The sequence below is a fragment of the Nelusetta ayraudi genome, unplaced genomic scaffold (assembly GCF_046127955.1).
Source record: "Nelusetta ayraudi isolate G7.1 ecotype Tasmania unplaced genomic scaffold, CSIRO-AGI_Nayr_v1 ptg000063l, whole genome shotgun sequence".
NCBI classification, from domain to species: domain Eukaryota; kingdom Metazoa; phylum Chordata; class Actinopteri; order Tetraodontiformes; family Monacanthidae; genus Nelusetta; species Nelusetta ayraudi.
The window spans coordinates 4922913-4936711 of NW_027466113.1; the positions used below are offsets into that span (position 1 = coordinate 4922913).

The 13799-nt window shown below is 47.8% G+C and overlaps 1 protein-coding gene across 2 annotated transcripts; it reads right to left on the reverse strand.

Annotated features, from left to right (window-relative positions):
- Positions 1–24: 24 nt before the first annotated feature.
- Positions 25–13652, reverse strand: rprd2b (regulation of nuclear pre-mRNA domain containing 2b). 2 transcript variants are annotated; one of them, XM_076041155.1, is made up of 10 exons: positions 13414–13652; positions 9505–9634; positions 9192–9391; positions 8420–8472; positions 8183–8309; positions 6272–6447; positions 5812–6082; positions 5026–5241; positions 4403–4567; positions 25–4312 (listed from the first exon to the last, which is right to left on the reverse strand). In XM_076041155.1, the coding sequence occupies exons 1-10, from the start codon at positions 13607–13609 to the stop codon at positions 2304–2306; spliced, it is 3543 nt and encodes a 1180-aa protein (XP_075897270.1). In that variant the 5' UTR covers positions 13610–13652; the 3' UTR covers positions 25–2303. The 2 variants fall into 2 exon arrangements, with proteins under 2 accessions (XP_075897270.1, XP_075897269.1); XM_076041154.1 differs by having other exon boundaries at positions 5026–5244.
- Positions 13653–13799: the final 147 nt, after the last annotated feature.

The following is a 13799-nucleotide window of genomic DNA, read 5'->3' on the forward strand; positions in this document are numbered from 1 at the left end:
TGACATGTATTTCTTTTTTTAAAAAAATGAAAAATAAATGCAAGCCTCTCTGAGAAACTACTGAACGTCCTGCTTTCCTTATGATGTGGAAATATGCTTTTGGTGAGAACAAATGCAGATCCATCCATGTATGTATGCATGCATGTATGAAGTTCAACACCGCTACTGCGTGTGTGTGTTTCTCACACCAGAAAGGACTGGACACTCGAAGACCAGTGATATAACATCATTGATGAAACAGCAGAAAGAGTAATTCAACTTGTCAGAGGGTTACAGACCGTCAGCGACATCACACATCTTTTTCAGAGTAAAGGTGCATTTAAAAAGCAGAGCTTAATACGGTAACAGTCACAAGGGTTAGAGTGACAGGTGCTCCGGAAGCAGGAAGTTTTACGACGTGGCCGACGCAAAGCTTTTCTTCTGCGCTGTAACAATTTGGTAAGTTTTTACACAGGGTGGCGAAGCCCCTCATAAGAAACACGAGAACTCGGAGAATGTGCTGACACTCTTGTGGCAAATAAAGCACTTTTGTTGTTACATTTAGTGCATCTGTTCACCAACTCCATGGGGTACTTTGCACATGTATGACTTGGTAAAGTTAAACTTTGAACTCAACCTGTGAATTATAACAGGAAGGCGACAGGGCAGGTTGCACAAGACACAACTCCCCCAATCACTTCTTTTTTTCTTTAGTGTAAACAACTAAAGCGCAGAGGCGAAGGAGGGATGCATTAAGGCAATGATTCCTGCTCTTAGAGGATGGATTGGTGCCCTAAGGTGACCCCTCTGTTCTCCAGGCAATGTTGGTAGAGATAACCACTGGAGCAAAAGGAAGCAGTTAGGGCTCAGGAGAATGAATTTAGTAAAGGACAAAAACTGAAGCAAGTGCCAAATCAACTGGGGTAATAAAAACAACCAATTTAAAACAGGTGTTTTAAATGGGCTGCTGCAATTCCAATTTAGTTTAATAGTAAAAAATGCAGCAAAAAACAAAACAAAAAAACAACTGACGCAGCACGACAGGCTGGTAGCGGCTGCGTCAAAATATCAAAAGAACATCTGGGAACAGCGCCACTTACAGGAGCACGTCCCAGTTGGTGACCAAATAGTTTCCCCCCCACCTCCCCAACTTGAAAAACCCAAAACTCTGGACTTCAATCAGACAAGCTGAAAACTAGCAGGAATGTTGGTTTAAGCAGAAATGAACCCCTCCAGCGGAACCTTGAGAGAATCAACACGAACCGCGCCACAGAGACAGTCGGCTACGTCGAACAGGAGAACAGAGTTAACTCCGCCCTCATCTTCTGCACGTCGGCTTCAAAGAGGAGGACAAGACAAAAAATAAAATAAAATAAAATAAAAAAAAAAAAGGTGCAAGAGAAACTGCAGAGAAATTCTTCCGGAGTTAAAGCTTATCCAAGGCCTCGTCACAGTATAAGACGGGATGCGTGAGTAACAAATATAGTCCTCGTTGACAGAAATAAAGCTTGAAGAGGAGGGAAAAAGCTGTAGTTCTTTATATTTACAAGCTCAAAGATTTACAGTGGAAGAGATAAAGTTAAGAAAAGGTTTGAGAGAGGAAGATTATTTACAGCAGGAAGGGCAGCAAACAATAAGAGTTGACTTCAGCTGCAGCATGAACCCAATCGCATCACTTCAAAACAAAAAATATAGATATATGGAGTCAGGACACAGCACAGCTTAGCACACACCCCAACACACGTGGATGAAGAGATCAGGTTTGGAAAATACTTCAGTTGTCACTTGTCAAACGTTTCTATGGATATTTTGGCATGGTGGCGATTTGTTTTTTTGCTGGCTGAGACTTCATAATGAAGAAACTGCTTTAGGAAAGAATTATGGCGTTTCACCTGTAATATCAAAAATATTGCTCATGTTTTTTTTCCTGTTGCAAATTAACATCCGTTTGACTCTCCTGCTTTCCGAAGGATTGTGAACTAACTATCAAGTAGGAAACGCCGTCAGTTGAACTTCCTGCGCTTTCGTCCTAGAGGCAGCGACCGGTACTACTGCGGCCAGGGAGGCGGAAGAAGACGGTAGGTAGATGGTGGGTTGGTACAACTCTCTTTACTTTAGAACTAATAAACCACACGGCTGCAAGCATCAGTGTGCGATGACCGGCGAGCTAGCGAGCGGAAGCATCGACATCTAATCAGCTATTTACATACAACCTTCGTTTTGCATTCAACACAATCAAACAGGGTGAAGAGACTTCCGGGCTCATTACCAGGGCAGGGCTAAAACACACTGGGCATTTCAGGGCGGCGCCGGCGGCGAGCCTCTCAGTAGCGCGGGGGGAGGTAGGGTCTCTTCTGGCCGTGGAAGGAGCCGCCCGAGAACGGCGGGCCGGACCGCTTGGTCCCCCGGAAGCCGCCGTGGGAGAAATCCCTGCCACCCCGCAGCAGCGGCCTCTGCGGGAGGGGGAGGGAGAGGAAGGGCGGCCGCGGGGTGGGCAGGTTGAGGAGGGGCACGGGGCCCGAGGCCGGCGTACCGCGGGGCGGAGCCGGGGGGCTGGCGGGGGACTTGAGGAGCGGGGGGGCGGAAGGGGCATCGACCGCCGGAGAGCTGGGGGTGGAGGGCGGGGTGGTGGAGGAGGTGGGCGATGGGGAGGGGAGGGGCAGAGTGAGGGGCTCCTTCACCCTGCCCAGGAGGGGGACGGGGACGCCGGCGCCACCCGGTGGCTGGTGGTGGTGGTGGCGGTGATGCTGCTGGTGGTGTTGGTGTTGGTGGAGTTGGTGGTGTTGGTGGTGATGGTGTTGGTGGTGGTGGTGGTGGTGGTGGGGCCCGAAGGCCTCCTTCACGGTGCCCTTGCGGGGCAGCTTGGGCGGCTCGCCGAGCAGCGACGCCATGAGCGGCGGCGGGCCCGCCTTGCCCCCCCGCTGCGGCACCCGGCCCCGGTCTGCGTCCAGTCTGGCGGCGGCGAGGGGCAGGTCGACGGGCACCAGCACGCCGCCCACCATGACGGCAGAGGGCACGGGCGACGGCGAGAGCTGCTGCTGCAGGGGAGGGGGAGGGGGGCGGGGGATGGGCGGCGGCGAGCTGAGGAAGGGCGAGGAGGACGGGTGGGGGAGGAGGAGCGGCGGCGGGGGCGGAGTCTGCAGGCTCTCCAGGTGGTAGGGCAGCGGCGGGAAGGGCGACTGCGGGTGGAGGGCGTGGGGCGGAGGCGGGTGGAGGTGGGGGGGCAGCAGGAGGTGGGGGGGAGGCTGGGGCATGGGGGGCGGCCCGCCACCGGCACCGCCGTCCTCGCCGAGGGCGCGGGGAGGCGTCGGGGGCTGCGGCTCCATGTAGGCCACCGCCTCGTCCTCAAACCACAGGGCGCCGCCGGGACGCCCGCCGGCCCCGCCCTCCCGCCGGGAGCCGCGGCCAATCATGCGGATGCTCTCCACCGTCTTGATGCGCTCCCCGACAGGCCGGTTGGAGTACTTGAGCGCCTGGATGGGCGCGCCCTCGGCGCAGGGCGACACCAGCGTCTCGATGCGGTGGTAGCGGCCTTCGTTCTGCTGGCCGCCGACCTCTTGACCTTTCCTCTTGTCCTCCGCCTTCTCGCCGCCACCGTCGGCCTTCCGGGAGCCCGTCGGCATCCTGCTTCCCATCAGCCTGGCCGGGCCGTGCTCGCCGTCTCTCCTCCCCTTGGGGGGGGAGGGGAGGCGCTTCCTCGCGCCGTCGGCGTCCTTGGCGACGCTCTTCTTCCCGCTGGGTCCGAAGCGAGCGCCGCCGTTGAAGTCTCCGTTGCTGCCGCCACCTCCCGATGGCGTGATGACAGCGTCCCAGGGGTCGCTGCGGTAGGCGGTGGGCGACAGGCTGTGGCCCCGGGGCGGCCCGCCGGCGCTGGGCGGGTCCATCATCTCGTCCTGGGTGGGCGTGCCGGCGCCCTCGTCCCGCACCGGCGTCCCGTCCACCCCGTCGGGGCTCATGTCGCCCAGGGCGAGGCTGAAGCCCGGGTTGCCCTGCAGGAAGCTGTTGATTTTCGACTCCAGGCTCGGCGGGGAGACGGAGGGCGCGGCAGCGCGGGGCGGCGGGGGAGGGGGCGGCGGGGACGCCCGCCTGTCCGCGTCGCTGTCCCTCGCCGGGCCGCGGCCGGGCGTGTCCCTCTTGAAGCTGTTGCCCAGGAGGGGCTTGGGTTTGGGGGCGGAGGGGCTGAGCAGGGTCTTGACCCCTGCTGCTGCTGCTGCTGCTGCTGCTGCTGAGGATGCTGAGGAAGAGGACGATGACGATGATGTCGACTCTGGGGAGGTTTTGGCGGGCGGGGCCGAGGAGGTGTTGGTCACACTCTGCAAAAGAGACGACAGACCTGCGGCGAGACACAAAGTCAGAGGTGAACGGAGCGCGGCGTGACGGGAATGGCGACGGAGCGGCGGGGGGAGCGTGCGGAGGAGCTCACCGGGTGTGTTGGACTTGGACAGGGCATTGAGGATGCCCTCGGGGGTGATGTCCACGCGGGACAGGATGCTGGCGAGGGCCGGGCTCGAAGGGGTCACTTTGGAGGCCGCCGCCGGACCGGAGGGGGTGGTGGGCGTGCCCGTCGATGAGGGGGCGGGGCTCGCCGCTGAGGGAACACCGGAGGCGAGAGGCGGATGACTCAGAACACTCAGGAATGAACGGAGAGGTCCAGTCGGTAACAACTTAAAAGGAATTTAAGGACTGACAGGGCATTTGGTATTCAAGCCACTGTTAGGCCGGCTTCCTGAAAAATTGCTCTATGTATATATATAGATATACACATATAGATCTAAAATCTCAAATATGAATAACACCGTAAACAGCAAATCAGGCACAGTTTTCGAAGAATTTATTTAAAGTTTAGTTTATTTGCACCTCTGAAGCTCCTTGTAGCTCAGAGTGAATACTTCATACTTAATCTTAGACCTCTCTCCCTGCTGCAACATGCTGATTGAATCCAGTCTCGAATGCAAACAGAGCTTTGTTTCCGGTACGTGACAAAAGACTGGTGTGATATTATGACGTAGCGCACATAACGCTTGACGACCCTCTGCAGCAGCGTACCTGAGTTCTTCATGGCCGACGTCAGTGAGCTGAGAATGGAGCTGATCTTTCCCAGGTCCACCTTCTCCAGGCTGACGCCCAGAGGGGCCGTGGCAGCGCTTTGAGCGGCGGCGGAGGCGGCGCTGGAGGCGGAGGGCGTCGTGGCGGGAGTTTTCGGAGCCGCGTCCGCCTTTGTTGCCTTGGCAACAGCGGCGGAACCCTTGTCTTTCTTCTTATCTGCTTTGCAAAAACAATCCAAAGAGTCGTTACTTCTCGACGTCCGACTGCGGACCAGTACGGACTACGGATGCAAATCATCGATGAATTCATGAATCGTTAGTTGATTGACCTTATCGATCGACGAATGATTAATTGATAAGTGCTGATTTTTCCTGAGAACCTAAATTTCACAATGAAAAAATTTGTAAGGAAGAGATTATTTAACCCTTGAATAATGTTGAGGGCCCAATGTGACCCATTTGTAAATTAGAGAACAGTAAAAACACCCTAAACATTTATCCTCTGACTTTAAGTTGACTTCTAATGAGTCACATTTCAACTTTTTTTTTATTTTATTTGTTCTAGGTATATTATGACCATCTCAGTATCTACAGGTGAATTTCTCTTTCTCGCCACTATGCTGTTATAATGATATTAACTAGCCGTGTAAAAAAAAAAAAAAAGGTTCAATTAATTAAGACAAATTTGATTTAATCGATTCAATTCTTAATCGCCAATTAATCGATAACATCTTTCTCACACGTCCCTCGTGCGGACGTGTGTGAAAGGCACAGAACCGCCACTGACCCTCGGCTTCCTCGTCGGACACCTCCATGTCCTCCGCGTCCCTGTTGTCGCTGTGCGTCTCCCCGTCATCCATGGCCTTCCCGTCCAGCTCCGGGTCCACCTGGGCGCTGTTCACACCCAGGACCAGGAAGGGCGAGTCGGAACCGGTGGGGGACGGGGCGTCTTCGGAGGGGGAGGGGATGGGCGAGTCCTCGGGGCCGGGGAGGGTCGGCTTGAGCAAATCCAGCTTCCTCTTCAGACTGGCCACACGGTTGGCAAACGCGTTGTACGCCTGCAAGAGCAGAGGGTGACGATAAACGACACAAAGAAAGAAAGAAAATGACCCATAGAGATAAAAAATTATTTTAAAGATTTCAAGAGATTGAAATCAACAATATAGGCTAGATAACCAAGATCTGGACAGACCGATTCTTGCAGTATTTTAGGGCTCAACACACGCAAAACAAAACCCAACACTCACATTGGCCACAATCTTGACCTCCTTGTACTGCATCTCGTAGAAGATGTCTGCATTGCCCAAAGCCTCGAGCAGGGGTGGCGCTGTTTTCAACTCCTTGTCAAGGAAGGCAGCAAACTCCTGCAGCTTCTCGGTGTTGTCCTCAAAGTCCTTGGCGAACTTGTTTCCTTCAGCCTTGTCTGGAAGCAGGTGCGAGAACAAACAAAAAGTCACACACACAGGTGCACATGGATGGGTTTCACTTCCAAGCTTTCAGGCTACAGGGCTTCAAAGGGATGTGGTAAAATTTTAAAAGGAAAAAAAAAAAAAGTAGACATTTTCATTTAGTTTATGGGAGGATTCACCTGCATGGAACATAGTCAGAGTTTTGCAGAAGGCAAATATAACAAATTGAAAATAAATACACCACCTACATGCACAGTATAATAAAGGCTTTCAGCAATTTTTGCATTCGAGGAAAGGACAGCATCCTAGAGAATAAGGGTCCATTTCAAACACACTTTGAGCAGTGTTGATCACGAGAGGACGGCTGGAGACGGGACAACTCGGAAGACCTTCGAAGGAGGCCTGAACCAAATGTGACCACATTTTTCCAGCAACAGCAGCTGCAGGGGAAGCCAACTCAGGTCAGTGAGTGGCACGACTCATTCTGCGAAGCTGCATCGTGCTATGAGCAAGATAGCAAGACATCTAATCAGCTTTTTGTGTGTACTAGTTTTTCTATAAAAGGTTTATTAAGTCTTTCTTTGAAAGGTGATTTTGATACTCTGGTTAGCCTCTGGTTTGTATCATCATCGTGGCTTTAATTGACACTATCACAATGAAAACAATTGATTTTGCAATAACAACACGACTGTCACAGCAAGTAAACAGAGCCATTTTGAGTGCTGGTTCCATTTTAGCATTCCGCAGGGGGAAACGGTGACAACTGCAGCGGGATTGTGAAGACTGCGCGGATAGAGCATTGTCACAGTAGAGGAGAACCATGACTGTCCAATTATTGCCCCTTTTTAATCAAAGCTTGTAAGCTGCCTGGGCTCACAGCGTCTGAGAGTCTCAAAGAGGCCATGAACGCACACAACAAACCCTTAAAAATCTCCATCAACCCCGTGCGGTCACGATTAGCCCTCTTAAATCCTCACTGGTTGTGCGACTGTCAGTTTCAACGCCTCCACCACCACACCACAACACAAACAAGGGAGGTATCAGCTCTGCAAGAATAAATTTCAGCAGCTGCGTTACAGTTTTTGGCAAAAATAAAAGCGAGATGTGTGGAGGTGTGGAGCACATAAATTGTAATTCTCGTCTCGCGGAACGCAATTCTCGTAAAATCTCATCCCGTGAGATTTACAAGAATTATATTTGCTTTTGTTTGTTTAAAAATGGTTGTAAAATAATTTGTCTCCTCCTCCATCCAAACATAACACACCATTTTCCCTTGAAGTGAACTGGTCACATGACCCCGGACATCACATCCGGTGACGCATAAATGTGAAAAAGTCTTTCGATGACACTTTTGCGATGTACCTCGATATCGATACGTCTGAAAAGCCACCTCATGAGAGCGGAAAAACCTTTCAGAGATATTTGAGAGGTTTTTTGAAATTCAGATGTTTCCATTGACAGTTTTTTAATTGCGATATTTAGGTTTTGTGCAATTCTGGGGGTAATGGAAACGCAGCTAGTGTTTGCTTGTTTTTTTTTTTTTTATTTGGTTGGTTTGAGAGTGAGATCCAGTCACTGGTGGTCGCCAGAGAGGCACACGGAGACACGCATGGATCCCAGGTGGGAACCAAGAGCTGCTCCCTTGTTTTGGAAGCACGTGGGACATAGTCAGAGAAACAAAATGCAAGTGGAAACTACGCCTTAACAAATCAATCCAAACAGAGTTTTATATAAGCTGTGACCTCTGACCTTTCAGCCTCTTTAGCGCCTCCGTGCTGCACGCGTCCGCCCGCAGAGATCCCAGCTGCTTCTCCCGCAGCTCCTCCTCTGCCACCACCCGCCGGTATCGTGAGAGCTGCTCGACGAGGGAGTGGGGCTGGATGGACAAGAGGGGGGAGCCAATCAGAGGTGTGCAACGAGACCCGAAGACGGACAAACACGGTGAGGTCGAGGGACCCCGTGTGACCACGGACGCACACAACTCACCGTGAACTCGGCCACGATCTTGGACTTGAGGGCGGCTTTAGTGTTGGTCGGGACTGAAAGATTCAAGTTGGGCACAAGTCATTCAATGCAAAATTTACAAATGATTTGATTTGATTTGTTTATTTATTACAAACATGTAAAAAGGAAAGAGAAATAAAAAGGATACAAAACCAACATGCAATGACTAATGGGAAAAAAAGTTTTGAGAGTCGGGATGTTAACAATTAATTTATTATTGATTAATTGTCAATTAAGAATTAAATTGATTAAATTAAATTAGTCGCAATTAATTGAACATTTTTCACATGGGTAGCTAATATCATAATAGTGTAGTGGCAGGAAAGAGAAATTCACCTGTAGATACTGTGATGGTCATAATATACCTATATATACACACCTATATATATACAAGTTACCTTTAAACAACTTTTTTTTTTCTTTTTTCTTAAGTTGAAATGTGACCCATTAGAAGTCCACCTAAAGTCAGATGATAAATGTTGAGTGTTTTTCCTGTTCTCTAATGTAAAAATGGGTCACTTTGGACCCTCAACATTATTCAAGGGTTGAATAATGTGTTCCTTGCACATTTTTCATTGTGAAATTTAGGTTCTCAGGAAAAATCGCAGCCGATCAATTAATCGTTAATCGATCGATAAGGTCAATCAACTAACGATTCATGAATTAATCGATAACTTGCATCCCTATTTGAGATTTCATTAGCACTTAATTATTTAATTAATTAACTACTGGGAAGCAAAGAGAAAAGACCTACCATTTCCTGGCTGAGCTACTTTTTCTTTCTCCTTCTCCTTCTCCTTCTCCTTTTCCTTCTCCTTCTCCTTCAGTTTCTCTCGCTCCTTCTCCTTCCTGTTCAAACCGGCTTTGAACTGGGCAATCACCTCCTCGGGATAGACGCTCCTCTCCTCCCAAATTGAAAATATCCTCTCCACAGATTTGCGGACCTTCCCATCTCTGCTACCACAGCCACACAAATGACATTTTGTTATTGGCAGCAGGGAAGGACACTGAGAGAAGGTCTCACTTGTCAAACCGGGAGCGGGGCACAACCAAAAGTCGGTGCTCACCTGATAAACTGGGCGGCGTTGGGAAGGACATCTCCAAAGGCTGCACGGAAGACGACTGCGTTCTTCCTTTTGCAGTTCTGGATGACGTCATTCGCAAGGTAGAAGAGGTTCAAGCGGTGATTGTTGTCGGCTGGGGGGGGGGGGTACAACAGCACAAGTCAGCGAGTGATTGATCAAAAATGACACAATTACCTGTGATACAAGCCATTTATAATTCTTTAATCTCACAATTGAACCCATCATAATATCTCTCAATGAGCTTTGGGGTATTTAACCCTTTTATGTGAATACTGGTGTTAAGCTAAAACATTTAGAAGAGCATTTTACCTGTTGTATGTTGTCCCACATGATTTAAGCGCAAGTTAAATTAGGTTTAAGCGGAACTAATTTGCACCAGTTGAAAAAGACACGGTTGAAATATACATTAAAAAAAAAAAGAAAGAAATATGCCAGAGAGGTTTGAAGCCTTGAAAGACTTATCAAAGGACCTCCACTATCAAAACATCACACTACAATAAGATAAGAACCTGCAATAGCATATCATCAAGCGGCGGTGTCAGGTTAAAAATAAATAAATAAATAAATAATTAAAATAAAAAGGAAAAAATAAAACCCCTGAGCTGAACCACATTATGCACTAATGTGGACTGGTGCTGCAGCAATAGGGCACATTATTTGAGGTGGAACTGCTCTTTATATAAATGTTTGTTAGAGAAGCATTTTATTTATTTGTAATGATCCAACAATTATCATGATAATAAATTGGGCCTTTAAAAAAACATGCACACACACACACTCACACCACAACTATAACAGTTTCTAAAGAAATAATTAAAAAAAAAAACTTTCAATGTTTCTTTCTAACTTTATTCTTTTGGTAGTGAGTCTTTTGCATTCATAAAAAAAAAAGTTAAATATTGATTTAAATTCAATTTTCTGAAATAAAATTTAACAACAGGGAATTTTAGCTAGGACACAAACTGGAGAGAATGATTTTGTTTTGTGGGGAAAAAGGCTCAATTGTCACCGTCATCGTCGTGTCTTTCAGACCACTTTTGCCAAAATAACCTTTTTGAGAAAACAAGCCAGAAAATGCATGTGGTTCAAAAAATCGGCATATTAAATACATTGCAGAGTGGAGCCAACTGTAGCTAATTCTACAACAGGATAAACATTTGTCATGTCTTCTCATGTTCCAGCTGTAACTCTTGACTAAACTAGACAATCAAGCGGCTCTGTTCAGTTCTGGACTTTACAGCCTGAACATGAGTGAAAACAGTCAAACCAGACCAGTAAAGACTATTAACTCTTCTAAAATAACAATGACAGCACAGAACAGTTTACATCAGCTTTAATTGTCAATAAAGTTCCCATTTGATGAGTGACGTTTTTACATCTTAAATGTGGAAATTTCTGTCAGCAACACTACGGTAATTTAATTTTATAGATGCTTAATAATTACAAGGAATATGTTGCCAAGTTATATTTTCTGCTTTTAGAAGTTGGTCTTTGGAAAATTTCATCTTGAATTCCGTCTCTAGGTGCTAACATTTTATTAAATGAAGCATTGTTGAAATCTTTAACATACTCTGGAGGACTGGCAGGAAATATATCTAGACTGAGAAATATTCCAGCTGATCAAGCAGCGTGGCCAGACTCAATGTCGACACACAATCATGTGTGCACGCGCACACACGCACAAATGTGAGTGAGATTACAATAAGTAAACAAAACCCATTACTGAATCAGACACGTAGACGCATGTGTGTGTGTGTGTGTGTGTGTGTGCGTGCGTGTGTGTGTGTTCGCACGTTTGTCTGCAGTGTGAGCATTATAGCACAGAATCGGCTATTCTCAGAAAGTGCATTATCATGATGACATAATGGCATTCAACTGTGTGGCATTAGTCGATACCTGCACTCACAAGACCAATTCAAAGACAATACCATCCTACTAAAAAAAGAAAAACCCAGCCCAAACAAACAAGGAATAACAACATGATAGGCTTCATGACAAACATCTGTTATTGTAAAATCTACAGTTTAACCAACTACTTATGACACTCATAACAACAATCTGACACTCATAAATGGGGCTGAAAAAGCTGTACATATCTCCTTTGTCTACAACCTGCAAAAAACACTGCCGTTTTCTGCTAAAACTGCCACTCGGTTTGACTTTCCACACCATTTGAAAGAGAAAAAACCCCAAGTTGGATGCGAGTCGGTCACAGAGGGCTCAATGTAAATCTAGCTGGGTTTATTGTCAACCCGGGGTTGGAGGGGTCAGTGAGATACGCCCTCTGTGACATCACAAATGGTTGACTTCTAAAAGTCTCTTGTAGTACATACAAGCTTTCCGAAAAGCAAAAGCGGCGAGAATGGATTCTGGGGGTTTCACTGACCGGCTTAAGACACAAATTAGGGGGTAGAAAACATTGACAACATGAATTTTGCATGATTTGAGCTCTTTAAATATTGAACAGAGTATCTTGTAACCATGCCCTGGTGGCGGACACGGCTGCTTTTGGATAGTTGGCACTCCATCAGAGAGAATGGCTCAGCAGAACATGACCAATCAAACACGTGCACTCGGCACAGGAGACAAATTGATTGGGGGAAGAAAAAAAAAAGTGCTCTGTGACCTGCAAAGGCACAAGCCTGCATCCAAACGGTAAAAAAGTTCTTCGCTAGTATTTTTGGACGACGGTAACGTGCGTTTTGGGACATTGCTACAATTCTTGACAAAAATCAACCACAACAACTGACTTCCCAACACATGATTTGTAAATCAACAAAACAATAGTACTATGGCATCTAATGTAACCTCCATTTATTCCAGGTGCCGTCAACCATGATATGCCAGGCAATACTGACGATCATATTCAATTTCTACTGATTAAGGGAACTGTAAGGAGCAATGAATACAGGGCCCAATTGGGAAAAATTAAATAAGAGGAAATCCAAAGCTATTTTTATTATAGAAATGTAGGAACTCCGGGAGTTATTGTGCGCACTTGCTGTGCGTGCTTTTGAAAGTGATGAATTCTAAGCAAAACAAGGCCAAATGATAACAAAATCATATTGTGCAGCCACGTTTAGTTGCAGTTTTTTTTATTATTATTATTCCTTCAAGACGTCGTGGACAGATCTCCGAAGCAATACAGTTAAACATCTTCCAGTCGCTGAATTGTATCACTAAAAACAGAACCATAAATTCTGTAAGCATAATTATAGGGTTAACTTGAGGAGTTGAAGTGCTGCATTGCGTTGTCTGTAAACACCGCGCTACAGTCCGCCCCAAGAAAAGCAGCTCATAACACAACGGTGATTTACAGATGAGTGAATGCACAATGCGCAACCCCATTTGATTAGACTGAGGTGTGAACGGAGAGGCCACCATTAACAAAAGTTGTGATGCTGCCAAATGGTGCCGTGACGTAGCAGGTTGTCCGCACGCAAAATTGAGTTTGTTTTTAACACTGGCATAAGCAAACGTAACAAACGTACTTCCGAACCAATTTAGTCAGGTGAAATTATATTTTAGGAGAGACTAAAAAACAAAATTCGCATCAATGCAACGACGAGAACTCGCGCAAACGGTCAGCCACGACCCCCGGGGAGGCCTAATAGTTAAACGGGGTTAGCAGAGAGACCATCGCACGCAGCGAGCCATTAGCCTTAGCGCGGCTGCGCGTTAACTAGTAACGAATTAAACACCGATTCAACGCAAGTTGCATTTTGCACTCTATGAGAAAACCCAGCACTGCTCTGCAGAGATGCACAGAGCCCCAAGCGCAAACGCAATCACAAGTAAGCACGACAGGAGTTGGCGAGCTGCGCTGGAAGCGGCCGCTTCGTTTCAATTAGCAGATGCTAACCTAGCTAGCTTGGAGCCCGAGTGACTTACATTTCTTGAGCCACTTCATCCAATAGCGCACGATGACGGCATGATGCTTCTTGTTCTCGATGCACCAAGTCGAAAGTCCTTGTATTGACTCCATTGTGTTCGACACTCCTTGAAAGCGGCGGTCCAACGTCGCTTCGAGCGCAGCGCTGGAGCTCCGGGCTCCATGGCCGCTTGCAGCCCCAGAACCGGCCGCCATCTTTCCTCCTGTCTAGACTGATGATCGCTGCCTGCTCGCTCCTGATGCAGCGGGAGCTAAAGCTAACGAGGACGGCTCCAAACACGCCCCCCGTATCTTGGCCATTTCAAAACATGACTTAACTTTATTTAGCATCTCAAGTGGCGGCAAAGGCGCCCCAGTGTATACAAAAGCAAAGCGCAATATTTGA

Excerpts from the sequence above, each read along its gene's own strand:
- rprd2b (XM_076041154.1), bottom strand. The coding sequence starts at position 13,609 with ATGGCGGCCGGTTCTGGGGCTGCAAGCGGCCATGGAGCCCGGAGCTCC. Across the intron at positions 6,083-6,271 it reads AGGTCAAGATTGTGGCCAAT|GCGTACAACGCGTTTGCCAA; the intron begins GTGAGTGTTGGG and ends CTGCTCTTGCAG. Across the intron at positions 5,245-5,811 it reads GTCCGACGAGGAAGCCGAGG|CAGATAAGAAGAAAGACAAG; the intron begins GTCAGTGGCGGT and ends GTTTTTGCAAAG.